The following is a 27,573-nucleotide window of genomic DNA, read 5'->3' as shown; positions in this document are numbered from 1 at the left end:
TGAAAACCAATCTCAATTACTTGGGTACATTAAAGCATGCCATATTATTACATTTTATGTTATTACCATATAAGAGGGGGAGGTGTAGAATTTGGTGCAAGTAGCGAGAATCAATGAACCATTCCTGTCAGGTGTCAACAGTTCAGGCTCATAGAGGTGAAATAATGGGGTTAAGTGGAATGTCTTTTTGGCACATCCTGGGTCTGTTACTCCCTAAGTCTATCACAGTGCAGTGCTGTGGTTCGGAAAGGAGCTCCAATCCGCTGCTAGATGGGGGTCTCTAATAAAGTGTCCATACATATGAACAATGTAATTCCCAACTCTGTAACACCTTGCAGGAGATTTATGAAAATTAATGTTAATCAAAATGAGACTTGGAGGGAATTTGCTAACAGGAAGCAGACAGGTTCTAGTTTTATTTCTCAGGGGTCTTGTGGATTCTCAATGGTAACTGGAGTGGTAGCAGTGGGTGACTAATCCCCTTTTCCTTAGTTTTTATAAATTCTCCCCCACACACAAACACTGTACATTAGATGCATTGTTATATTAATAAGTAAGATGGATATACAGATAGAATATACATCCTTAAAGTGATAACAGCAAATCACAGACGTATTTAAAGGAACACTCAGAACAAAATTGTTGCAATATGCCTAGTAAAGTGTGTGTGTGGGGGGGGGGGAGCGCGGGTTACACATCAACGTCAAAGAGGGAATACCTTCCCATGCTCCAATCTCTCAGGCCTTAGGTTTACTATACAGTATTTTATAAAATTTGCTGGAATGTTCCTATAATCTGTTAGTAGTAAAATTGTATATGATAATAAGCAGGAAAATGTCCAACTATAAACTGAAATAATCCATATAAAGCACAAGCATTATTCAGGATGTCACATGATCCTTTCAGCGTCACAGGTGTAGTAGAGCAGTAACTTTCCATCTCCCGTCTTAATTGTTGGCCTGATAAAGAAAAATAAGAAGGGCTGATTATAGCAAGTTATACCTGGCTCTAAGCAGCAGTAAATATTGACCGAGAAATGATGCTCGACCAATCCTGGAAGCTGCCCATCAAGTGTCGGGGTAATGTGAAGAGATTCTTTTGTATGCAGTGATCTCCCTTCCCCGTGTCAGCCTGAGAACACAATCGCAGGTGTGTCTTCACTTCCTGGTGAGGCGAGAGACCTGCAGACAGGGGATGAGAACAGGACGTTCCACAGATCAACTGGAGATTAAAATGAATATTTGCTAAGTTGAGCATCAGGCACACGGCTGTTTCCATATCATTGGTTCACTCCTTAGAGTTTGGTTGCTAGGAACCTCAGTAAATACACTGGAAAAATACCTGAACCAGCAGGTCTGTTGGAGCCAAAATTCAGACCCTATTAGAGTTGTAACTTGGATCCCACCACATAAACTCAATGAGATGCTGGTGAAATCTTCATCTTCCTTACTTTATCATCTAAAACACTATAATGAAACTTAATATTCTATAAAGTCTATGCCATAATAGTCCCATTAGTCCACATCTGTTTCCTGACATTATGCTTTGTAAGATCTATTCTCCTCAACATTGAAATTGCAACACCAAGGAGAAGAAGACATAAGGTTATGCAAATGGAGGAAGGATGGATCCTCTGACTGGAAGAAACAGTGCGTAGTCATCTATTCGGTGCAGCAAGTAAAACTGGACATCACTGCCCAAGCCTGGAGTGGCAAACAGTGTTGACCCAAACCATCAGAAGATGTTTGCACGACATTGAGTTATGATCTGGGTGGCCAGCTAAAGGTCACCGTTCTCAAAAGCTATCATGGTGCACAGCAAGATGGCAATGGATGTTGGAATGGAGGTCTTTTCAACAATGAGTCCCACTTTTGCTTGGACACAATGATAGCCTGAGACTGGTCTGGAGACCCCCTGTGCAATGCCATGAAGAGGCCTTCACAAGGGAATGTCAAACCGGTCCTGCTCCTTGGATTATCGTGTGGGATGGCATAATATATGGTATTCAGAACTCTATAGTCTTCATTTCAGGTACACTAAATGAAGACTATACATTGGTTTGGTCATTCAACCAGTGGTGCAGTCACTCATCCAAAATGTTCCAGGAGAAGTTTATCAACAGAACAATACCATGTTACATTGTAACGTAGCCTGCATCACCTAGATGTGCTACCATGGCCAGTGTCTCCTATCGAATACATCTGGGACAACATTGGTCAGAAATTGCTAATGAGATTTACATAACCAAACGCATTCGGTGTGGTACAACATTCCTCAGTCAACCATTAATAGCCCCACTGATGCCCAGGCATATAAGTATGTGTATATCTGCACATACAGTGTTGGCCAAAAGTATTGGCACCCCTGCAATTCTGTCAGATAATACTCACTTTCTTCCAGAAAATGATTGCAAGCACAAATTCTTTGGTATTATTATCTTCATTTAATTTGTCTTCAATGGAAAACCACAAAAAGAATTGTCAAAAAGCCAAATTGGATATAATTCCACAGCAAACATAAAAAGGGGGTGGACAAAAGTATTAGCACTGTTTTGAAAAATCATGTGATGCTTCTCTAATTTGTGTAATTAACAGCACTTGTTACTTACCTGAGGCACCTAACAGGTGGTGACAATAACTAAATCACACTTGCAGCCAGTTGAAATGGATTAAAGTTGACTCAACCTCTGTCCTGTGTCCTTGTGTGTACCACATTGAGCATGGAGAAAAGAAAGAAGACCAAAGAACTGTCCGAGGACTTGAGAAGCAAAATTGTGAGGAAGCATGAGCAATCTCAAGGCTACAAGTCCATCTGCAAAGACCTGAATGTTCCTGTGTCTACCATGCGCAGTGTCATCAAGAAGTTTAAAGCCCATGGCACTGTGGCTAACCTCCCTAGATGTGGACGGAAAAGAAAAATTGGCGAGAGATTTCAACGCAAGATTGTGCGGATGGTGGATAAAGAACCTCGACTAACATCCAAACAAGTTCAAGCTGCCCTGCAGTCCAAGAGTACAACAGTGTCAACCCGTACTATCCGTCGGCGTCTGAATGAAAAGGGACAGTATGGTAGGATACCCAGGAAGACCCCACTTCTTACCCAGAGACATAAAAAAGCCAGGCTGGAGTTTGCCAAAACTTACCTGAGAAAGCCAAAAACGTTTTAAAAGAATGTTCTCTGGTCAGATGAGACAAAAGTAGAGCTTTTTGGGAAAAGGCATCAACATAGAGTTTACAGGAAGAAAAAAAGAGGCCTTCAAAGAAAAGAACACAGTCCCTACAGTCAAACATGGCAGAGGTTCCCTGATGTTTTGGGGTTGCTTTGCTGCCTCTGGCACTGGACTGCTTGACCGTGTGCATGGCATTATGAAGTCTGAAGACTACCAACACATTTTGCAGCATAATGTAGGGCCCAGTGTGAGAAAGCTGGGTCTCCCTCAGAGGTCATGGGTCTTCCAGCAGGACAATGACCCAAAACACACTTCAAAAAGCACTAGAAAATGGTTTGAGAGAAAGTACTGGAGACTTCTAAAGTGGCCAGCAATGAGTCCAGACCTGAATCCCATAGAACACCTGTGGAGAGATCTCAAAATGGCAGTTTGGAGAAGGCCCCCTTCATATCTCAGGGACCTGGAGCAGTTTGCCAAAGAAGAATGGTCTAAAATTCCAGCAGAGCCTTGTAAGAAACTCATTGATGGTTACCGGAAGCGGTTGTTCGCAGTTATTTTGTCTAAAGGTTGTGCTACCATGTCTGGCCCATTTTTGGAGTTTTGTGTAAAATGATCAATGATTTGACTTTTTTTTTTTTTATTCTCTTTTATGTTTTTTCATTGCAAGCAAAATAAATGAAGATATTAATACCAAAAAGTTTGTGCTTGCAATCATTTTCTGGAAGAAACTGAGCATTATTTGACAGAATTGCAGGGGTGCCAATACTTTTGGCCAACACTGTAGCAGAAATGCTTGATACTGAATAAATTGAGTATAAATTAAGAAGTTTCAAATATTCAGTTGGGTTTCTTTTTTTCTTTTTTCATTTGAATCTCATTATCATGTCTGTCAATCCTGCAATTTTCATAATTCCATGAGTTTTCCTTCTTGGTGTTACAATTTTAATGATAACTGATATCATATACTGTATAAATACTAGTATAAACTTGGTTTAGTTTATTATTAACATTGGAAACGTCACACGATGAGACCCTGGCAATTGGCTGTTTAAAGGGACGGTATTGCAGCTTTGTCTCATTCACTTAGGGAATCTACCAAGCATAACCAACTGTCACTACCAAGTAACAGTGCACATTACAATGATATACCTCATGCTTTTGAACAAAAAAAAAAAGGAGGGGGGTACTGGAAGGGCAGCATTTATTTATTTATTTTTAATCGGCTGCTACTTATTGTTTTATTGCAATAGGCAGTGACTGATAATTTATTCACCCATCTACGCTCCTGTCCAGACTGGCCTCCACTGCCACCTCTAGGTGGTGCTCCACTTACGTCATGACAGTGTTGGGGACAGCAGACCCTGGAGGTGGCAGTGGAGGCCGGCCTAGACCAGAGCATAGATGGGTACGGGATATTTAATAAAAACTAAAAGGGGACTCTCATACTCTGTGGGGGCCAAAAAATGGGTCATAAGCAGTCATATATTGTATGGGGACAAAAAAGGGGGGGGTCATATACCATTTGGTGACCAAAATATGCGGGTCATATACTATATGGGGGCCAAAAAAAGAGGGTCGTATACCCAATATTGATAGCTTATCTTATGGCTAAACCACTTATATTGCAAACTCAGGAATCCTTTTTAAGGTCCCTAAACACAGACCATTACAGCCTAGATATAGGCCATATTTTCTAGGGCGTATTTCCCAGTTTGCTCTTTGTCCAAAGACCTGGGCTCACAGTATCATAGTTATCTGAACTGGTGCCAGTCACTTCCTTACCATGGGACTACGGTCCCATACTAAAATCATGACAGGACAGTAGCCCCAAGCTAAGGCAGTGACTAACCGCACATAACAGATAACAGTCACACTGAGAGTCTGGATCTTTGGATAACATTTGATGGTACTATATAAACTGATGTGAGTGCATTCTCTACAGAGCAGAATATGTTGTCATATAAAGAAGTAAAAAGTCATCTGTATATGAGACATTGGCAATAAGAAGTAGTATTATCTGTTATATGTATGTATCGATGTTATGCCACGAGTGGAGCACTGGGTGATGTGGTTCAGCACAGGGTGCTTAGGCATTGTGGACTGGTATTTGTCCCACTTGAGTGCTGAGCTATGTCGCATAGTTTGGATTGTGGAAATAGAGATTGAATGACCACTTAGCCGTACAGTAGAGCGGGTTGTTGTATCTCACATTAATAATTAACCAGTTCTAAGTGGACTTTTCCCTTCACCCTTTTTTTTCCTGTTTAAACAAATACACTTTTCTCTAAACTGTCACATTCCATCTTGTGGCATGGAGCGTCCATGTCTGCTGAGGTCATGTGTGTGATCTGTGTGTGATCAGTGGGTAATCTTCCATGAACCCTCAGCTACCTGCACTTAACCAATTTCCTGCCAGTCATGCAAGAATACTAAGGCTCCCTCTGGTGCCCCCTACAGGTCATCACTTGATGTTGGAATAGTATGTAGTATAAAAAAAATAAGACAACTACCTGCAAATGTAAATGCCTAAATTGTAACCTTCAGTCCTGCATTTTTCAGTTGTCAGGAAGGAGGGGGTTCTTTCAAGTCTATCCTGCAGATATTTAAAGTAAAAAAAAACAAAAAAAAACTTACCCTTGGTTCACATCTGCATTTGGCAATCCATTCAGGAAGTCCGCATGGGGACCCCCGAGTGGACTACCGAATACAATTGCAAGCGGTATGTAGTAAAAGCACACGGACCCATAGACTATACTGGGGTACGTGTGCTTGCTGCAAGATCTCCGCACGAGTCATGCAGACAGGAAAGTAGATTGTGAACTACTTTCCTGTCCGCATGTTCCCTGCGGAGATCTCGCGGCAAGTACACGGACCCCATTATAGTCTATGGGGATTCATGTGCTTTCAATGCACAACGCTTGCAAATGCGTTCGGTATTCTGTTCAGGGGGTCCCTATGCGGACTCCCCCGAACGGAATACCAACGCAGATGTGAATGAGGCCTAACCTCTGCATTCGGCTATGAAGTCAGGCTATGAAGGCATGTTCAGTTCTTAGAGGAAACTTTCATGTAACATATTTCACTTGTAAAAACTACAACCACATTGAAAAACATAATCCTTACATATACTTTTTTCAAGCCAATTTGTATCTGTCTCACCTGTTTTCTTGGATCCCTTATAGACTTGAATGTAATAAGCAATCTGTTAAAATGGCCAAAAATAGGACTATTTTTGGTGGGTCGTTTACAAGGTCTGTTACAAAAATAGATGTGTGCATAGGTCCATAGGATTGCATAGATTTTAGTGTTTGGTTTTCAAGAGGTATGGGGTTTCACATAATATAACATTTTCAGGACAGTAATAACCAGGCATTGCCGCTATTTGAATACCCCAGGTGTGTATCTGAAGGGAGTGCAGAAGTAGCAGCCAATAGTGAACTCTGGGCTCTAATGGGCCCCATATAATGCTGTCTGGAGGCCACTGTGGAGTGCATTGCTCTGTGTGGGGGGTGACAGTGGAGCATATAATACGGTGTGGGGGCCAGTTTGGAGTATATAATACTGTCAGGGAGCCATTGTGGAGCGCATTGTAGTGTCTGCGGGCCACTGTGGAGTATATAATACTTTGTGGAGGCCACTCTGGAACATATAATACTGCATGGGGTCAACTGTGGAGCATATAATACTGCATGGGAGACACTGTGAGGCAGACTGTGTTGCATGTAGGCCACTGTGGCGCAGATTGTACTGTGTGGGGGCCTCTTCACTATTTATATGACACAGTATTTGTTTTATAGCAGACTTGATATTAGTACAGGTTGTAATAACATTGCACAGTCATTATAAAATAGATTCTCTGCATTTGAAATAGTCAACATTAGTTGTTCAAAAGTATCAAATGCAAACTTTTACCTTTCAGTACAAAGTTGTTAGTATTATTGAAAGCTCTGTAAAGCCCCATTGTATATTGTGAGTCCGCGACTGTCCGCAATTGTGGATCTGCACAGTATTAAAGTTAAATTGCCATGTTGGCACATTGCAATAATTTAGTGAGTTTCGGGTTACAGTTTGGGCATTCTGTCTCTACAAGGTTCACCATCACTCACCTAGGACATATACCCCAGTTCTGGAATCTGCATGGACTGAAATTGCTAGCAGTGCATTTCAGTATATGGCACATGTCCGTCTGTTATGAGTGACAGCACTTAATCTCCACAGAAGCCTAAAGTCTGAGCAACAGTAACTATTGGTGACCATTCTGTTGTTAAAGCAAACCCTTGAAATTATGCCTAGCAAGCACGTTATCTGCCGGATTTAATCACAACAGGGACACTAATTTATTTTTAGACTTTCCCTTTAAAGGGAGTCTGTCACCAGAATGAAGCATATTAAAACTCATTTACATTCAGGTGAGCCAGACCTATCTAACGCCTTTTAACCTATGACAACTTGTGTATCTGTTGTTGAGATATGCAATTATTTCACAATATGAAAATGAGCAATATTGAGCATCAATTGAAGTGACAATGCACCAAACTACTACAAACACGAGATCACAGAGATGAGAAATTTCAGCATAGCTCCCTGGCCCTGACACTCAAAGAAAGTGGAGGGAAGGAAGGTGATTTAGAATAGCAGCACTTTGGAGCAATGAAGCCACCAAAGGTTTTCCAAACTTCTCATTTGCATATTGTAAACTAAACGAACATATGCAACAGATGCACAAATTTTCATGTGCAAATAAAGGTTCTGAACCAGGAACCCAATGGAGTGACTATTCTTGGTGGATTCTGACTTCTGTTCCTCTATGTAGAGGAATGGCATATGTTCATTCTGTTGGATGGAGACAATAAGGGGATTTTAAAGTCTCCTTATTTAAAACAACTGGTGGTGACTTAAAGCAACTTTTATGACCAATCATTAGACAAAAACTTAAATTAATAAATACAAAGTAAAAGAAAAATAAATGTGGGTGAAACTGAATTTTAAAGTTAGAAAATGGATAATCATGAATGTAATCAGAATTTAGTAAAAATCTTAACTTTCGCCTGAACCGCAGCCAGAACATACTTTCTGGTTTTAGTAAATTTCTAAGCCAGTTATTAGCAATTAATTCTGACTCAACATCATATCAGTTACCCAGTAAACAAAATGACTGATTTTCTATCACTAGCGCAGGCTGAGATTTTTCATATAGATAGGGGTAATTAAATGTATTAATTACAGTCCTTTCAAAAGGTACATTATGTCATTTTATACACTGCTGGGTTGGGTGTTTTGGCCGACTGACTTGTTTTTCCTGTTTCCTTGATCTATAAAACGTTTTATTTAGGTTGGTATCGCTGCCAGCTCTTAATCACGCCAACCTGTGCGTGTGAATCAGTGGGCATTATTACCTAGGTCTCCTGCCGAGGGAAGTCTGTAGGACATGGAGATACATATTCAGAGTGACTGCCCTGTTTCAAAAGAGCTGAGCACTTGGCACCAACAACAGACTGTGTGGTTCGGCAAAAGATGGTGGCTTATGGAACCGCAGATGATGATGTGGAACCCACCTGAATTAAGGAGAGCAGAATTTTTTTCTATTTTTTTTTCTTTTGTAAATGTGTAGCTTAGTATGCTAACCTATACTATGGTATTTTGCAGAGTGTCACATTTCAGGTCCGGCCTTATTCCAATTGGATGTGAATGCAACATGTTCTCCCTGGTGCTCTTGCTGGTGTTCTCACCAGTGCTAAACAGGGAGCCATCGTACTACAGTATATCCACCCATTGACAGCTTAACGTATACCTGTTTTATCTCTACTTTTTAACTGGAAAATATCCATAATCCAGGCAGACCTGTCAACTTTTTCAGCCTTGCCCCATTTGCTGATTGGGGTGTGTTGAATTTCCTAGGATAGTTCCTGAAAATTAGGCACTGTACTGGCTACTTCAATACAGTTGACAGGCATGTAAATAACACATGGGCCATGTTTTTCATGGACCCACTAACTTGTATGGGCGTGTATCATCTGAAGACTCAATAAAAAATAAATGCTCGCTTATATTTTTCTCCTGTGGAACCACAGTCTGTAATTAGAAAAACAAGAGGAAAAACAGTCTGAAGAGACATAGAAATCATTGGGTTCATGCACTGTAGCTAGAGAACACTGATAGCACACTAATGTGTGAATAAGCCCTTAGGGTGCTGGGGTGTTTTTCAGAACTCCCTTAGAACTGACATTTCTACATTCACAGAGGCTGTGGCACTGGGCTCTCCCACCCCTGTTCACAAGATAGGTACATATCTTTCAGATGAAACTTCTCCCATAAATCTGCCACATGTAAAGGCAGGCATTCAGAACATCACTATAAACTATTGACACTAGAAGGACTGCTTAACTGCACTAGAATAAATAATTAGTTATTAATTGGTAACGCTGACAAAGTTACTAGTCCAGTGCATGTCACAGATATGCAGTTAGCAATGATTTCTGCTATAAAACGGATCATTATATTTATCCCTGGGTCAGATGTTGTCTTCAGGGGCTGTAAAACATAAATCCTGGTTTTAAAGGCCTCATACGTGTTCTGTCTCTACTTTTTCTGATAAATGTAGTATGGCTTTGGGTTGTAAATGAGCAGATTATATTACAAGATTTAAATGGAGTGCAAGCTCTTTAGACAAGGTTGTTGGTTTTAGACTTTATTTGTTAAGGGACATTTCTATTTCCGGAGAACTTTAAGCTTTCATAATTTTTCATCTTTGTCAAACGGTCAAAACAATTGCAAATACTATTAATATTCTGCTATTTTGGTGTGTATGATCACCAAATGATTCGCCAGTACAGTTACAGGCAATCTCTCACTATTGCAATACTTCATCCCCATCAATCAGATGTAATTACACACCCTGTGCCCTCAGCTCTGATAAACATAGGTCATCAATATTAGATCAGTGGGGATCCGATAACCAGCACCCCACCAATCCGCTATTCTCAGCAACTAATATACAGAGAAAGGTGCAGTAAACAGGCAGCTCTCTTCTCCGTGTAGTGGCTAAACCAAGTCACTGCAACTTAGCTCTCATTCAAGTGAATGGGGTCTGATTTACAGTATCTTGATATGGCCACTATGCAGAGAACAGAGATGTCTACTCCCTACTCCATTCTCTGTATATGAAATGCTGAGAACACCTGATAGATGGGGTACCGTAAGTCATACTTCCGTCCATCATATATTGAGGATCTATCCTTAGGCTAGGTCACCAATATTTTTACCCCAGAAAACTCCTTTAATTTATGGGGTACTAGCTGGTACCCGCGACTTCGTCTGTGGTGATTGTAGAAGTGGGTATATACAGGCGCGGGTAAGGTGTTCGTACTGTGTATAAGGTATGGGATATGAAATGTAAGTTTGTATCTTGTTTTTGCTATAATTCAGAGAATACGTGAGACTTTTGTGTTGAAGTTAATTTGTATTTGAGCTGCTATACGGTGTTGTGAGAAACTTTACATAATGACTTTGGGACAGAAGTATTTGAAGTTAACCCTTTCCCGCCGATGGCATTTTTTGATTTTCGTTTTTGACTCCCCTCCTTCTAAACCCCATAACTTTTTTATTTCTCCGCTCCCAGAGCCATATGAGGTCTTAATTTTTCCTGGGACAAATTTTTATTCATGATGCCACCATTATTTATTCTATATAATGTACTGGGAAGCAGGGAAAAAATTCAAAATGGGGTGGATTTGAAGAAAAAATGCATTTCTGCGACTTTCTTACGGGCTTTGGTTTTACGGCGTTCACTGTGCAACCAAAATGACATGTCCCCTGTATTCTGTGTTTCGTTACGATTCCGGGGATACCAAATTTGTATGGTTTTATTTACATTTTGACCCCTTAAAAACAAATCCAAAACTGTGTTAAAACATTTTTTTTTGAAAAGTCGCCATATTCCGACAGCCGTAACTTTTTTTATACGTCCGTGTACGGGGATGTATATGGCGTCTTTTTTTGCGGGACCGGGTGTACTTTGTAGTTCTACCATTTTCGGGAAATGTTATTGCTTTGATCACTTTTTATTCAAATTTTTATCAGAATCAAAACAGTGAAAAAACGGCGGTTTGGCACTTTTGACCATTTTTCCCGCTACGGCGTTTACCGAACAGGAAAAATATTTGTATAGCTTTGTAAAGCGGGCGATTTTGGACGCGGGGATACCTAACATGTATGTGTTTCACAGTTTTTAACTACTTTTATATGTGTTCTAGGGAAAGGGGGGTGATTTGAATTTTTAATCCTTTTTTTTTTTTTTAATATTTTTTTACTTTTTTAAACTTTTTTTTTTTTGCATTTATTAGACCGCCTAGGGGTATTGACATGGGTGGGCGGTGTCGCGGATTGTCAGAGCGGTGGGGGTCGCCAAACATGGCTGCTCCGGAGCATTAAAGAGAGCCTCCTGGAGTATCGTTAAGGTGAGGGGCAAAGTGGTAAAGTATATGTGAATGTGATTGTGTGGGGTTAGGGGCTAGGCTGTAGAGGGCAATATGAATTTTGTGGCTTGCTATGGTCCAAAGTGTGTGAGATTGCAGAGATGGTGGTGTGAGTTTGGGTTTTGTGGGGGTCCTGGCACAAAAGTATGTGCGCTATGGTCCAAAGTGTGTGAGATTGCAGAGATGGTGGTGTGAGTTTGGGTTTTGTGGGGGTCCTGGCACAAACGTATGTGCGCTATTGTGACGAAAAGTAGCCTATTGCGCAATCGGTTGTATTAACTATGTTTGTGGAAACTTTCAGCTAAATCGGTCGAGCGGGTTTTGCGTGATTGAGTAACAAACATCCAAACACACAAACCCACAAACATCCAAACTCACAAATAGGATGTAGTGACAGGGGACATCAGTCTTTTTTCTTTATTCCTTATAAAGTAGCAGGAATTGCAGAAAGAAAGACTCTCCAATGATAGATGAGCTGAGTTATTCTTAAAGAGGAGTCTGTGACCTCAAAATATGACATAAAGCTAAACACAGTACCTTGTAGGGCATGCTTTTTTATTTTAGACCACAGCTCCATTCCTGATATATTTGTTATTTTAGAAATATTTCAGGATTAACTAAAAAGGGCTTTAGGGATTGTGTAATCCAGTTTGGGCTTCAGTCAGTGCTGCAGGTTAGTGCCTCTAATTCACTCCAAGGTCCGCCCCTCACTTCAGCGGACCTGCACAGTAGATGCTGTTCTACATTTACCAAAGAGTATGAGAACGAAGGAGATGGTAGTCATTCATACTCCGGGGGTCAGACCTAGGAGGGAATTAGAGGCAGTAATCTGCAGCGCTCCCTGAAGCCCAAAATGCAGATTACAGGCCCTTAAAGCCCTTCTGAGTTGCATATTTCTAAAGCAATGAATATCTCAGGAATGAAATAAAAAGCAGATTTGAATATAGTGTCCCAAGCCCTACAAGGTGCTGTTTTTAAGCTTTATGTCATATTAGACTCCCTTTAAATAATGAAGAGGTGGAAAAGTTTATTTAGACAAGAAAGTTATCCCCATCCATAAGGAAATACAAATAATGCTTAGAAAAACTAAATTTTAAAGCCTTAGGGCCCCTTCACACGGCGTATATGCTGGCTGATTCTAAACGTGTAAACGTTCCGAATCAGCGGCGTTAAAACAGATCCCATTGCTTTCTATGGGAGTCGGCATACATGCTTTCCCCATAGAAATGAATGAGCAGCTCTTTTCTCTATAGCTTTCAATGTGATACGCGCGTATACTCGTATACCAGCGTATACTCCGTTTGAAGGGGCCCTTAAAGGGGTATTCCATCCATGTCTGGGAAGCAGCAACTTTAAAAATATCACTGAACTGTTCCCAAAATGGTTGCCACTTCTCTAGTTCTTCCTCCGTAGTTACCAAGGAAGACTTGCTCTACTTATGGTACAAACTATGAAGTTGTAATATAACTATAGCATGTCTTCTTCTTCAAAGAATCAATAGGTTGTCTTTTCTTAATCATTGGCTTCATTATTTCCCTATTACTGTTCCTGGAAGTGGCAGACGTCTGCTTTGTTCTCACACTATGTGGATGTTTCTGGTAAGGACAAGTTTTATAAAAGGGAAATTGTACTAAGTCATCTTCTAGGCACATGGATTTCCTGTGCAATAATGAGAAATATATTGGGTAACTCTAAAGCGGTCTTTTTATGTAACCTGTGTGACCAAGCTTCCTATGTCCTCAAAGCAAACTCATATAGTCAGTGGCCCTCGACTACGTCCTGTCCAGTCTTCCAGACTAGTAACCACATAATCCCCATTCTATGTACCCAGAGATTAAATGGAACTTTAATCTCCATCTACTCAATGTGTTTACAACCTTTTACATCTCATTATTATTTCCAACACTAAAAGTATAAAGCTTTGTGAAGTATTGGTCCTGCAGGGCTTGTGAACAATAGATACAGAGTATAGTTCTCCTGCTCCTTCTCCAGAATGGAATACTCCAAATATCATAATTTGATGTGGCCCCCTTCCCCCAGCCTCAGCTTCCTTGCATTATACAAGAGCCTGCTCATTCGTATTTACAATGAGAGGCAGTGAGTATCTATGTCAAATGCTGGCAAAAAAATCTAAAGTTTAGGTGGGCATTAAGTTGACCATACACTTTATATTTTGTACAGCTATGATGCGGTCATCCGGCTGATGATGGGATCATTCATAAAGACAATCCCACCATCAGCATTACCCACTAAACTGTTCCATTGGGGGGACATGTTAGATGTTAAAAAAAAAAACCAAAACAATACACAGCACAGTGGGGCAAATGGCCCTTAAATGCACAAAGCAGTTCATGCACCAGAATTGAGATCTACGACAGTTAAGAGCTGGCGTAGGTTTATAATATAACACACCAGGAAATTGACGTGAGTTATAATAGATATGTCAGGCAGAAACATCCCTGCTCTTCTCCGACCACTTTTGTGGAGAATAGCGAGTATGGGGGATGTGTCACTTCTTTGGTGGAAGTGTGGGCTTTGCATCAAAAATGCAATATACTTTCACACATCTAGACTAAGAAAATCGGCACAGAGGAATTGATAGTCTTGTACTGTAGAGGGAGGTGTTCTCTACTGACCTGCCATGACACTGAGCTGTAAGTTTGGCCCCTCTGACAGTACAGTTACATGGGTAGCCGAAACCGCACTAATATCTCTGAGTTTCACAGGTATTGGCCCGGTTTCAAAGAGTTCTCAATGTCGGCTTTGCAGTGGTATGTAACTTGCCAGATTGCTGCAAGTCTTATTGGTGGGAAGCCAGTGATTAGGAGAACGGGGAACAGAAAGTCCCCCTGAATCCTCCCTGTGAATGGAAACACGAATGTGTTTGTGTGTGTTGCACTCCATTCATTTCTATGGATGTCGGAGATTGCAGTCCTATAGAAGTGAATGGAACACTGGGCATACATGCGCACTCACTGACAGTGAGGATTCAGGGGGACTTTCTGTTCACTTGATCCCCAGCACTTATTGATAGTTTGATACTTATTTCCTATCCACAGCAGCAGTAATGGCACAACCCCTTTAAGTTAAGGCTCCATGTTGTGGGAATGCAGAGTTTTTGGCCGTTTCAGAAAAATTCTGTGTTTTACACTATCCGCAAAGTGAATGAGATTTTGATTGTCATCCACACATTGCAGAAAAAAAAGAGCTGCAGAAAATCGCAGCAAGTTAATTCTAGCTGAAGAATTATCAGTAGTTTTCCTATATACTGTAGATTTAATAAGGGAAAAAAAACAGGGAAAAATGCAGCAAAAACTCACTGATAAACATTGAGGAAAACAACGTAATGCGTTTTCACTGCGTTTCACTACATGAAGCTTTAAGGTGTGAGATTTTCAAATTGCGCCTTGTTCCTGCAACTTAATTTTGCTGCTTCATTGGTGAAATATTTATTTGGATGCTAAGCCTTTATTCACATTTGCACAAATTGGTCACTATACTGCAGCTATATTTGTAAACCAACAGTGGGACATAAACTGAAAAAAAGTATAATCTAACTCTCTTTATGGTGTGCGTCTACTCCTGTTATTCTTCTTACAAAAGTTGGTGAACAATGTCACCGATTACAGGGAGCCCAGAAAGAGGTATTACCTTCTTTTACGGCTTTGATAGAAAAACTCATCTGTATAGATTACAGAGATGGTCGAGCTCACAGAAAAAAACATATTACATCCATAATCTCAGTCACCTCTGGCATATGAGCGGGTATATTCTCATTTTAGGCATAAAGGATAGGTGGAAATTTATGGACTCTCAAAAGTCAGACTTTTATTGTATATCTGCGTCATTAATATTTTTATTCTACAGCTAGTGGAATATAAGACTTCCAGTACTTTAACTATTGTGTATATTTTACATATAGTATCAGATTATATTCTTCAGCTGTAAATTATATGAAACTCTATAGTCATACCAAAGCACACAGCTCCGTCACTGAGGTGACTCCCAATATTCTTATTTATGGCTGCTCCTGAACCTCTTTATCAAGAGTAATGGGGAGATCCAAGCCCATTAATATGAAATACTCTCCTTAATTCCTTTGAAAAAATGTGTATTGTGAAGGGTGGAATGGCAGTGGTGCTTTATAAGAGTCACCAGCAGCAATTCTGTGTATTATGAAGGTCTATGGACATCAATGGTGTATATGATAAGGATATGTATACACTCTACAGCTGCTGAGAGTGCTACAAGTCAGTCAGTTGTTGGGTCACACCAGAAAGATTATTGCTCATCAATGTATAACCATAAGGTTCTGACATTGCAATGACATTTATACAGATCTTATCTGCAGATGTGTTAGGGAGCCTTCACACAGAGTAACGCCGGGCTCAATGTGTGCTTATTCTTACTTGCGTAGAAATGCGAGGGTAGCGTTTACGTCGCGTATACACTCATAGTAAAAAACGCAGTGTAAACGCGACGTAAACACTACCCTCGCATTTCTACGCCAGTAAAAATAAGCACACATTGAGCCCGGCGTTACTCCGTGTGAAGGCGCCCTTAATGTAAAATCTATCCTTTTCAACCCTAATTGTCATGTGGTTTTACAATTTAAGGCTGAGGCCCCACATTGTGGAAAAGCAGATTTTTTTTGTTGCTGATTTTGCTGCGGTTTTTTGAGCCAAAGCCAACAGTGGCTACAAAAGGAATGGGAGATATATATAGGAAGCTCTTATGCTTCTACCTTCTGCTCAATCCACCCTGGCTTTGGCTCCAAAAAATGCAGTAAAATCTGCTACAACAAAAAATCTGCATTGTGCCTCAGTCTAAAGTTGTAAAAAGTTTCCCTTTTTCCTATGTCATGGCTTGTGATGTGTTTTAAATTTGTAAGCACAATGCAGGAATATATTAAATATTCTTATGCAAGTGCTGCACGTGGAGTTTCCCAGAGCCAAGTTCTGTAATGCAGCAGAACTGAAATCCACAGTGTTAAGTAATGTAATAAAGCAGAGCTGGATTTGTCAGCTACAACAAAGCTGAGTTTTACATATATGCTCACTTGTCAGAGACCGCAGGATTGAGCTGAGTAAATAGAAGCAAATAAAGTAAGGTAAGGGCAGGTGAACCATATTCGGTAACTAATAGTGATATCACAATGTGTTATCTGTGGTTTTCTATAGGACTGCAGATGACACGGCTGCATTACAGTATTTTACCATAATGTACATCATATCAGTTCTACTATAAAGAGATATTATATTATAATGTGCTTATATATCAGTTTTGCATTTCTGAAATGAAACCATTATAAAGACGATTATTTGACAACGTATATTCTTTATTTAGGTTGCAAATAAAACCAGATATGTAGTTGTGTTTCCACAGCATAATTAATAACAAATAGGTGAATTTTACAAAACCTTTTTATAATATACAGAACTTTTTGAAAGATTAAAATTAGAACTTTTTAGGGGCTTCAGACAAGTTGTAATAATTTAGTATGATGGGACTGGGTGGCTACGCAGTGCTTGTTGTAGACTGACCAATACAGTTTACATCACTGGTCTGAAGCCTGTGGAAGTCCAGCAGTTCTAGAGCTGCAACTTCCAACATGTGGCTGTCGTACATGCTGGTAATTGTAGTCCTGAAACTGCTAAACATTGGGAGATGCATAAATACAGTATTAAAAACTCAAGTGCACCGTCGATCAGTGAAACTATATATAAAATATATATTTTTGCAGCAAGTTACACTGATTTTTTTTTTTTGGCAAGATATAGCAAAAAGAAATGTATAAAGCTTAAAAACCAACATTAGTTTCACATTCCACTGGGTCCACTTAAAATGTTTGGAAGGGAGGGAGTTGCAGGCCTTATGTACAGCTCTGGAAAATACAGTTATCAGCAGTAGCAGCTAAATGATGTTATTCAAGATTAAAATTGTGAAATTTACAAAAAAAAAAATTAGTACAGTAAATAAAATATATCCAATGTAATGTGTGACTTTTGCATAGCATTTCCCTCATTATCCAGCACTGGCCACGGCTCGGGCCATCATAAAGTTATTGTGCGTTTTCCTTTCTATAGTGTGCAGTTTCAAAGTTGCAATATTTGGCAAGATACCCTTATAACAGCCACACTCAGAAACTGAACATATATATTACATAAATCTGATGTGCCTCATGTGAAATGGTACCTGAAGAAAATATAGCGAGCTGGTGGGGGGTCTAAGGCATCAGGGCTAGAGGTGAGATTTTACAGTAACAGATGCAGCAAACATTGATTCTTTCTAAGGCACATTTAAAGGTATAAGGTGCGCACAGTATATATACCCTGTTCATACATTCAAACCCAGTATGACCCAGGTTATGTTAGCATCTATGGGCCACAGGCTTCCAGCACAATGCTATATAACATAGAAAACGATACCCCAGAATATAAACACATAGCCACATCCACAGCATTCATGATAAAGATTAGCTTACAAAATTGTACAAAAATATCGACAAAAATAGAAATCTATGGTGGAAATGGTAAGTTTTTGGGCTCTAGAGTGTGCTAGCACCACATTACATCCTATAACAGTTTAGTTATTGTGACCACAATGAAAGGTCTGAGAAGCTGGAATCCAGGTGTGTCAGGTATAAAAACTGGAAAGGGGAGTCAAGGGTGGTATCCAAGTTCAAGGGAGCGTCTCTGTCACTTTTGATTAAGGTCCATCCTGATAGAACTGTTAGATAAGAGTTTTTGGGGTTTATAGGGAGAGCCTCTTGTTTGCAATAGGACACTATGCACAGTTGCCCATGACTTTGACCAGGGAGCTCTCTGGAAGTTGCCTGAAGATGCCCCGTAGGGTCTCCAACTCTCTGCTCAGCTGGTCCACCCTCTTCCTCAACTTGTCATTCTCACTGGACAACTCAATAACTTTCTGCTGGGTCTCAGCATTGCGCATCTTTGCCTTGTCCCTGCTCTTCCTCACTGCAATGTTATTCCTCTCTCTCCTCACCCTGTACTCATTACTGTTCTTGTCCACCCACTTCTTGGACTTGCCTCTGGTCTCTGAAGAAGATGAAGAAGTGGAAGAGGCTGAAGACATCCCCTTGGATGAAGAAGCTTGCAGATGGTGGTGGTGGTGGTGGGGAAGGTGGTGAGGACTCGGCACAGGGGTCGGTGGTGGAGTTGGGTGACCAGGTTGCAGGTGCATGGTGGTCTGCGCACAGTGGGCTACCTGGTACTGCAGGTGGGATGGGTGCTGAGGTGCGTGGTGAGGGTAGAGGGCTGCAAGGGACGCCCTGTTGGCTTCCTCCTCTTCTCTGGGCTCCTGTTTGATGACCAGAGGTCTTAAGCCAGCACTGTCCAGCTTGCTGTCCATATAGTTGGCCATGCAGCCATACATTTGGGGGTGACAAGCTCCAAGTCCCTGCTGATAGTCAATAACCCCCTTGCTTCTGTCCTGCTTGCTGCTGTGGAAGAGGTCAGCCAAGAACTCGTCGTTGAAGGCTGCAGGGTCAATGTAGGCGCTGATGTCTATGGAGTTCTCGTTCTCACACAGTTCGTTCAGTTCTCCGGTGGCTTGAGGCTCCCTGTAGGGATATGCACCGTGATGAGGATGGGGCTGGGTACTCATGGATGGCCGGGATTCGACCTCGTAGAAGTTAGCTAGCTCCATGGAGCTCCTATAGCCAGCCAAGCATGGTGACGAGCTCCGGGAATCCAGGGTGAGCTCGTAAAGCCACTTGCTCTCTCGCACCCTGTGCCCCTGCCCGCTGCTGTCAGTGAGTAATGAGTGTGGACGGGGCTCTCGCTGCTCTCTCTATATATATGGCTAGAGTGGGCGCCACAGCGACACCTGCCGGACAATAGCGGAACTACATGCATAGATCTGTAACCAGCTGAGCTACTTCGGCTCCAAGGTATTACTCGATTCTGTGCGCTGCACCTTCTTCTGTTTGCCCAATGCCAGTTCACACCAGATGCATGTGCAGATTGCACCAGTATACATGTACTTTGCACCAGGAGGGCAGTAGATAAATTGCATCCAGATATGCACTGGGGGTTGTTAATAAAACAGTGCAATTGCAGCAAAGTAAGAGTTTTCTGTAAATGGTTTAGTATGGCCGTGTGCGCTTTGCACTGTGTTATACAGCTATTGCCATATCAGGAGCTGGCTTAAAAATCTGTATTTTTGGAGGTTAATGTATTATATTTGACGTGTTTTTTGTGTTTACTAGAGGTAAATGGGATTAGTGATATCTGCTTTTTATCTATTTGGTGCGATGATCGAGATATATTATATGTACAGTATATGTATACATATTCCATATATTTAGTTTTAGTATTATATTGATATGACTCCGGATAACACATAAACACAAGATCTATATCTTTCTACAGTTTTATATTCCCATTTAACCATGTAATGAGATGCACAGTTTATGACTATTTGCTGCAGGATAATTTTAGTGACCTTGGTAATTTCAGAAGATTATGCCTATAAATATTGAAAACTGATGACAAGCCAAGTGCATGGAGAGGAGCTCCTGTGGGTGGATACAGCTTTTACAGTGTGTAATTAGTTATTATTTATAGTGTTGATACGCAGATATGTACAGCAGATCAGTTCACATGCTTCCCTACACTACTACATTAACATATTCCAGCTGATACCAGTATTATGCAGAGGAGAGCATAGACCTCCCCTGCCGCTGCCATACACACTGAAGCAATATCCCCAAGAAGTAGTGTCAAAGTGGTGAGGGGTCACTCAGGCCTACCTTAATGGCTACACCTACTGATCTTCTAGGAACATTCAATTCATGAGTTCCAGCACTTCATAAGATGAGCATGGCAGCTGCTACATGCGGTACATTCAGATCTAGCAGAGCTGAATTTGCCATTTGACTTCATGGGGATACAGTATCATGTCAACATACTGCAAAACATCAAAATATATACCCATCAGTTACCCTTCCTTTCATAAATGTATTGGCTGCCTATCTATAGACTATATCTTCCTGTATTTTAGTGGATAAGAACATTATATTAGTTTCCGGGATGTCTTTAACACTTCTTCTTTGTCTTGAGTTTTATGAATGGACAGTTGTGTCTTAATATGGTTTTACAAGAGTATGCGGCCGTCATCTCATTTGGCAGATATTTAAGGTAACAGGAAAATTGTTTCACCAGAATAGCACAATATACGTAAAGGGAAACTCAGGGTTTCATATGGTAATAATTAATCTTATAATCCTTCAGTCTCCTTGATTAATAATTTATTGTAGCTGAATAATAGGTCTGGCTGTCAGAGGTGAGAATACAGGATGTCCTTGCTTCTATGGCGTCCACAGGGTCATCTTCTATGGTACTGAGCTACTTGTGGTGCATACTACACCAACTCATCATCAGCAATGATGGTGTGGAAACCCCAGATTTATCATCCTGCAAGACTCCTCCTGTATGTAGGTGTAACATCCCATAACAAAGAAGTGCGTCACAACAAACTCAGCTCTGACATACTGGAGTGTTTGTATACTTCCTCTGCCCGGGAGCTTTTATGGTTCCTGCAGTCACTATTGAATAGGTCATTTATACTCAAGCACAATCATCATTGATGTTTCTATGTACAGTTCTCTAATAGCTACAGTATCTATCTATCTATCTATCTATCTATCTCATATCTATCTATCTATCTATCTATCTATCTATCTATCTATCTATCTATCTATCTATCTATCATCTAGTATAAATTCTGTGCAGAGGGCCCACAGCTACACATCAGTCTGGCCTCTTTTTAAATCTGTTCTTGTACACACACAAGCAGTATAAAGATAATAAAGTAAATGAGAGACTGGGACATTGACACAAATCCACAGCAATTCCTTAGGGCCGGGGAGTCTGCAGAATGGAATTTCATACTTTGTACAGGTTTCCTGTATTTGCCAAAAAAATAATCAAAGTCTACTATACAAGCCTTCCCCTTGTTCTCTTCACACTAAGTAAACTTGTAATCGGCTGTTGTTGCCATGTTTTCAGTCTCTCTACTGGTTGGTGTGTAGGGTTACACAACAATTGCACCTTGTTGCGAAAGTGATGATCTAAGCATTGTATGGTTTTACCACAGAGGGGCAAGAGAGGAAGCATTAGTTGAATGAGGGGCATAAACAGAAATTTTTTTGAGCCATAAGAACAGGATATGACAAAAATAAGATATCTCTTTGTAGTGCAGTGTGAAATCTCATTGCCCACCAGAGGAGGCCATGAAAGTGTTTTTATACACCACTTGTTTAGGATCCTATGACTGTACTAATACATGGGGTATGATGTTCCTCCTATTGGTTTTGTTAGCTGCTACCTCTGGCATGTGATCAGTAGACATGCATGTATACCTATACCGGTAAAGATGGGTTGGAGAAAATAACATAGACCAACACAAGTTTAGTCTATTGGTACAAAACATTCCTATAACTAAAGTTCTAGTTTGGAGCGACTGTAAAATGAATTTAGGATGATGCAGAAATGGTGATTTATTACTATTACACGAGACAACCATTATAGTGTAGTGATAGAATACAGTCAGCTACTTTCAGATCACTCTTGTAGCTAAACCAATATGTGAATACCAATATTAAAAATCTATTTTTATAGATTAGATTACCCTAAATTCCCCTTCAACCCCCAAAGCCCAGCAGAGGCAGTGCTTCAATAATTTAAAGTAACAACAAAACAAAAACTAGATGCAGCTGAATGCATGAGATAGCGCCCCCTTGTTCTGCTTATAAATGGACGCCTGGTGGTGGGACTCCCACTGATCACATGCTGAAGACCTATCAAGGTAAATTCCACCCCCCCATCCCAAAATAAACAAAAATATTTTGATATTCTGATTACTGAAAAAACATTTTCAAACACTCTGACAGATCTCTAAATTCATTGAGGAGGGGTCCCCATTCAGGAGTATTTATTAGGTATAATTCTCATTTGGAGAGCCCAGAAAGCCTATGTATTACATGGATAGTCCATTGATTTTAATGAGACTGCTTTTAGGCTAAGATCACACATTGCATAAATGCATCAGAAATGCTGGGTTTTACAGTAACAGTAAGGTGAATGAGATAACGGGAAAAAAGTGATCAGAAATGCTGCAATTCAAAACCATGCACATTGATTTTACCTGTGGAAACGCATATGGGATGGGGAAGGTAATAATGAAAACACATTACAAAAAAAACCAAAAAAAAACAAAAAACAAAAAACACCCAGATTTCTTACTGTGTATTTTCTGCTGCATTTCCTTTGTGGGCTTGGCCTAAGGGTTAGTTCATACTGCTTCTTTGGGGGCTGTTTTTGTGCCTCAAAAAGCATCTCTAAAAGCAGCTTAAAAAATGCCCGAATATGTTTCTATTGATAGGAATATTAATAGGAATCAGCCATTTTTTTTTTTTTTTCAGAATTGTTTTTTTCTCTCCTGCCCTATCTTTTGGTAGAAAAAAAACACTCTAAATTCCATTAAAGGGGCTCTATCATTGGGAAAAGTCATTTTTAACTAAGCAAATACTTGCATAGGCTTTAGAAAGGTTATTCCACACATAACTTTTGTATGTAAATCGCCTCAGTGGTTTTTGAATGAGCCCGTTTTTATTCATATGCTAATTAGCCTCTTGGTGCACCCTGGAAGTCTCATTGTGCACCCTCTGCTATTCTTTCCTATTTAAGTGTACAGCACAGGTTGCTGATGATGACTCCGTTTCCTGCTTACACACACAGATAGGAGAGAGACAGTGCTGCTGGGAACTTCCTGTGCTGGCTGGAAGCTAATTAGCATATGAATAAAAGCAGAGTCATTCAAAAACTACTGAGGCAATCTACATACTAAAGGTAGGTGTGGAATAGACTTTCTAAAGCCTATGCAAGTATGTGATTAGTTAAAAATGACTTTTCCCAATGATAGTGGCCCTTTAAAAGCAATGAGTTGTGTTTCAAGGCTACCAAAGCTTGACAAAAGAAGCGGTATGAAGCCACCCTAATGCTTCATCTCTCCTGTGATGGTGTCACTTGATGACAGGTTCCTCACAAGTTACAGGTGGAACAGAGTACCATTTGATCTGTTCATTGCCCGGGAACCCATCAAACAAAACCAGATTTTATAAAGTGAACATTTCCTCTTTACTGTGCATACAGATCAGGGGTCCAAGTCTGAGCCTTTACATTTATCACTGTTCTTGTTGAAATAATCTTGTTATGTATCATATATCCAGGCATAGGTATGTACTGTATGTGGTCAAGGGTGTGTACAAACCTGTGTGTTCCCAGGTGTTGAATGCTGAGTAAAACAAAGCAGAAAATATCAAATGTGTTGGTGAGTCAATGGGTTGGCATTATTTTCTAATACTTTTTTTGCAGCGTTTGTATAGTCTGGTGATCTGCAACCACTATGACTGTGTAACCTGTGGCTGCCAAGTTTTTGTGAATGTATGCTGGGCATCGTAGTTCTAGCTGAAGAGCCAAAGGTTGGACGCACAACATTAAGTAAAGATGGGAAATTACAGTAAGACCATTAACGCATGAGATCAATACTTTCGGACAACTGTCTATTTCATGCAGTATAGCGTGAGCGTCCACTGGTCTCCACGGCGAAACAATTTTTTTTTTTTTAACTGGACACAAAGTCCTGCAAAACGGTTTTGCTGTGGAGAGGCAGAAGACGCTCATGGGCGGACACTTTGCGAACCCATTCAAATGAATGGGTTTGAAAACTGACTGCCGGTTTCCGTCTTCTGTCCAGTTTCTTGGGCAGAAGATGGAAACCTGAAAGCAGAGACCGGGAGCAGGTGTGAACCCGTCCTTAATAGATTTTGTCTCCTTTGTGTGAAATCTTATTCTTTATTCTTTCTCTTGCTCTCTGTTGAGGACTGTTTGTGCTTCTCTCTGTATACAGATTTGTGTGTGTAATGAAGAGAAAATTGGGGAGGGCACTTCAAGCTGTTAAAAAGTCATTTTTAGCTAAGCACATACTTGCATAGCATTTAGAAAGGCTATTCCACACATACCTTTAGTACATAAATTGTCTCAGTAGTTTTTGAATAAGTCCGTTTTTATACATATGCTAATTAGCCTTCTGCGTGCACTCCGGAAGTGTCTGTGATCACTGTCAGCTCTATGTGTATGAGAACAGAGAGATGTCATCAGCACAGCAGCCTCTCTGTTCTCATACACATAGAGCTGACAGTGATCACAGACACTTACGGAGTGCACAGAGAAGGCTAATTAGCATATGAATAAAAAAGGACTTATTCAAAAATTGCTGATGCGATTTACATACAAAAGGTAGGTGTGAAATAGACTTTCTAAAGGCTATACAAGTATGTGCTTAGCTAAAAATGACTTTTCCCAATGATAGAGCCCCTTTAATATTTATTTCTCTAATAGAGTATTCCAATTACTCTAAAAGGAAGTGTCTCATAAGTGAAAGATCTAATTGGTACAAATCTTTACATTTAGATACATATGATTAAGATGTTGTCTTAATGTCTATACTGTAGCTTGTGTATAATGGAGATCATTATCTGTGCAGGAAGGGAAGCTGTCTGACTATTGACTATCATTAACACCTATGAATGTTGTGTAGATCGGTATGGAGATCGCAGACACCCCCTCTGGTCGTGCAGACTCAGGAATGAGTGTCTCCTAAAAAGGAGACTGAACTCCGGGGGGTCGCCTAATCCTTGCTCATGATGTGACTGCTTTACCTGATGTAGTTTTCCTAATCTGTTTTCAGGTATTGCACACAGCAAAATCTGGCATAGTTGGAATTTATATTATATAGGTAAGTCTCAGATGCGTAGCTCCTCCCATGCAACGGCTTATACACGCTGTATAGGACAATTTTGTTTAGGGCTCCTTTGTAAGGCCTTATTGACACCTCACTGTTTTGCATCAGTGATTGTGAGCTCAAGCTTGAAGTGGGTTGAAAACACCGAAGAGGTGCAGATCTGTTCATTAAAGGGGTTTTCCAGGATAAATCTATATTTTAACCATACGCTGCCATACCCCCCCCCCCCCCCCTCCGACTTTCTAAATAACATTTATTATAAATTTTTCTTAGTTTTATTGTAATATATGTAAGTCATTTCACTGACTTTCCCGGGTCTCAGCATAACATATATACGCACCCAAAATATCAGGGAAAACAAGCCCGCCTCTCAGCCCCATGATACTTAACTGTATCTCCTGTGGATATCTGGATTGTGGGACGTCATCACTAGAAGACCGTATCTTCATTGTGTGTGCCAGTCGCCCACACATGCGCCATACAGTGGGCAGCCGACACATGTCACCTAACTTACTTGCTGCTCAAGTAAGTTGGGTGATGGAGAAGATCAACTCCCACTGTAGGAGGTGGTACAGCCAGGAGATGGTAGGGGTCTGAGCATAAAAAGCAGTGCTCTGAGATCCACCCCAGTGCACCAAATACCTCATTTGAATTTGACTTCAAAGTTGTTTTTCTCCAAATCTATATAATGCATAACACAGGTATGTTGTTTATCACTGTAATATGTTTTATAACAGTGGATTGTGCTTAGAGGAGATGGTAGACTCCCTTTAAGGCTTCAAGCCAGGCTAAACTTCAGCTCTTCTTATAGTTATGAAGATATCTATATACTCTTGAAGACAACTTCCCTTATACCATCCAGCTTCCCTTATAGCTGTCATCAGTGTGTATCGGGTGCATGTATTGGTTCCAATGAGACTGTGGTCTCCTAAGTGCATACTAGTCTGTTTATATATAAGAACATTGTGGGTTTGTTATGGGCATACAAACATTTAGGCCTGTACTGCTCAACCCATAAAACTCCAGTCACTGCTTTATTTTTTTTCTTACATCAGATATTTGTTTAGCTCTCAGGGGAGGGGATCTGGTAGGTGAAGAGAGTGTAAACATCTTAAGAAGTCCACTTCTTCTCTTTTGTAGCCGTTCAGAGTTGCAAAACTTTTCATGGACCAATTAACAAACAATAATTATTGACCTATTTCTTAATAATGTGTTTTAAGTGGATGAGTGGGCAGAATATGGAGGTAAACTGGTCTTAGGTTTTATATATGCCAGACAAATCAGGCCACAATAATCTGAGACTGTTGTACATTAGTTGTTACCTTTGTTAGTGTTCTGACTTCTCTGCAGCTAGTAGTTGCTTCCAAAAGACAAACAAAGCTCCATGGTCATGCAGACCAATGTGACGACCCATAATGCCCATAATACCCATAATGCTATGGGGTCCACATGTAGAAGGGAATCATTTTAATCTAGCCATCCTGTGCTGTTCCACTGGGAGCGCTACAAAATGGTTCATACTGCTTGTCACCTGTTTATACTGTGACATGTATAATATGTATATATAGAGTGTAGTTTTTCCCTTTCTCATTCTCAGAGATGGGCGTTACTATATGCCGCAAGCAAGCTGACCACTGTTGGTATGCACTTGGGTGTCGGAAATCTCAGTGCTGTTAATTTCAGCACCGATATCCCTCCACCGTCAAGAGATGCGGGCCTTACAGCCTACCGTTATCACTGGGTGGTGAAGAACGCCACCCCTGACAGTGCAAGGCTATGAAAGAATACTGTCTGGGCTGTTGTTCCTCACACCTAGCGATGATCCTGAGCTGTAGTGCCTGCTCTTCTGACAGTTGAGTGATATCCATACCAAAACTAATGGCAACTATATCTCCAGCACCCTCTCTGTCAGTTTTCTGGCGGTATATAATATTGCCGATGTCAGAGAACATGAAAGGTCCTCTTTAAACGGTCTGTATCACTGTTAGTCAGGACGGGAGATTTGTCATGATCCAGGCAGTAAGTTCTTGAATAGAGGAGGACACCAGGAGTCTTCTCTGTTTCTTGGAGGAGTAAGTACAAAGGAGACTGAGACTAAGATAG

General features: G+C 40.6%; 1 protein-coding gene across 1 annotated transcript; it reads right to left on the bottom strand.

Annotated features, from left to right (window-relative positions):
- Positions 1-18,395: 18,395 nt before the first annotated feature.
- On the bottom strand, positions 18,396-19,414 carry CEBPA (CCAAT enhancer binding protein alpha). Its single transcript, XM_075282025.1, has one exon. It carries the CDS (start codon positions 19,309-19,311, stop codon positions 18,430-18,432), a length of 882 nt encoding a protein of 293 aa, XP_075138126.1. The 5' UTR covers positions 19,312-19,414; the 3' UTR covers positions 18,396-18,429.
- Between the last annotated feature and the right edge of the window lie 8,159 nt (positions 19,415-27,573).

This window comes from Leptodactylus fuscus, chromosome 7 (assembly GCF_031893055.1).
Source record: "Leptodactylus fuscus isolate aLepFus1 chromosome 7, aLepFus1.hap2, whole genome shotgun sequence".
Classification (NCBI taxonomy): domain Eukaryota; kingdom Metazoa; phylum Chordata; class Amphibia; order Anura; family Leptodactylidae; genus Leptodactylus; species Leptodactylus fuscus.
The sequence above is the reverse complement of the archived record's forward strand: the minus strand, read 5'-3'. Positions and strand labels throughout refer to the sequence as shown.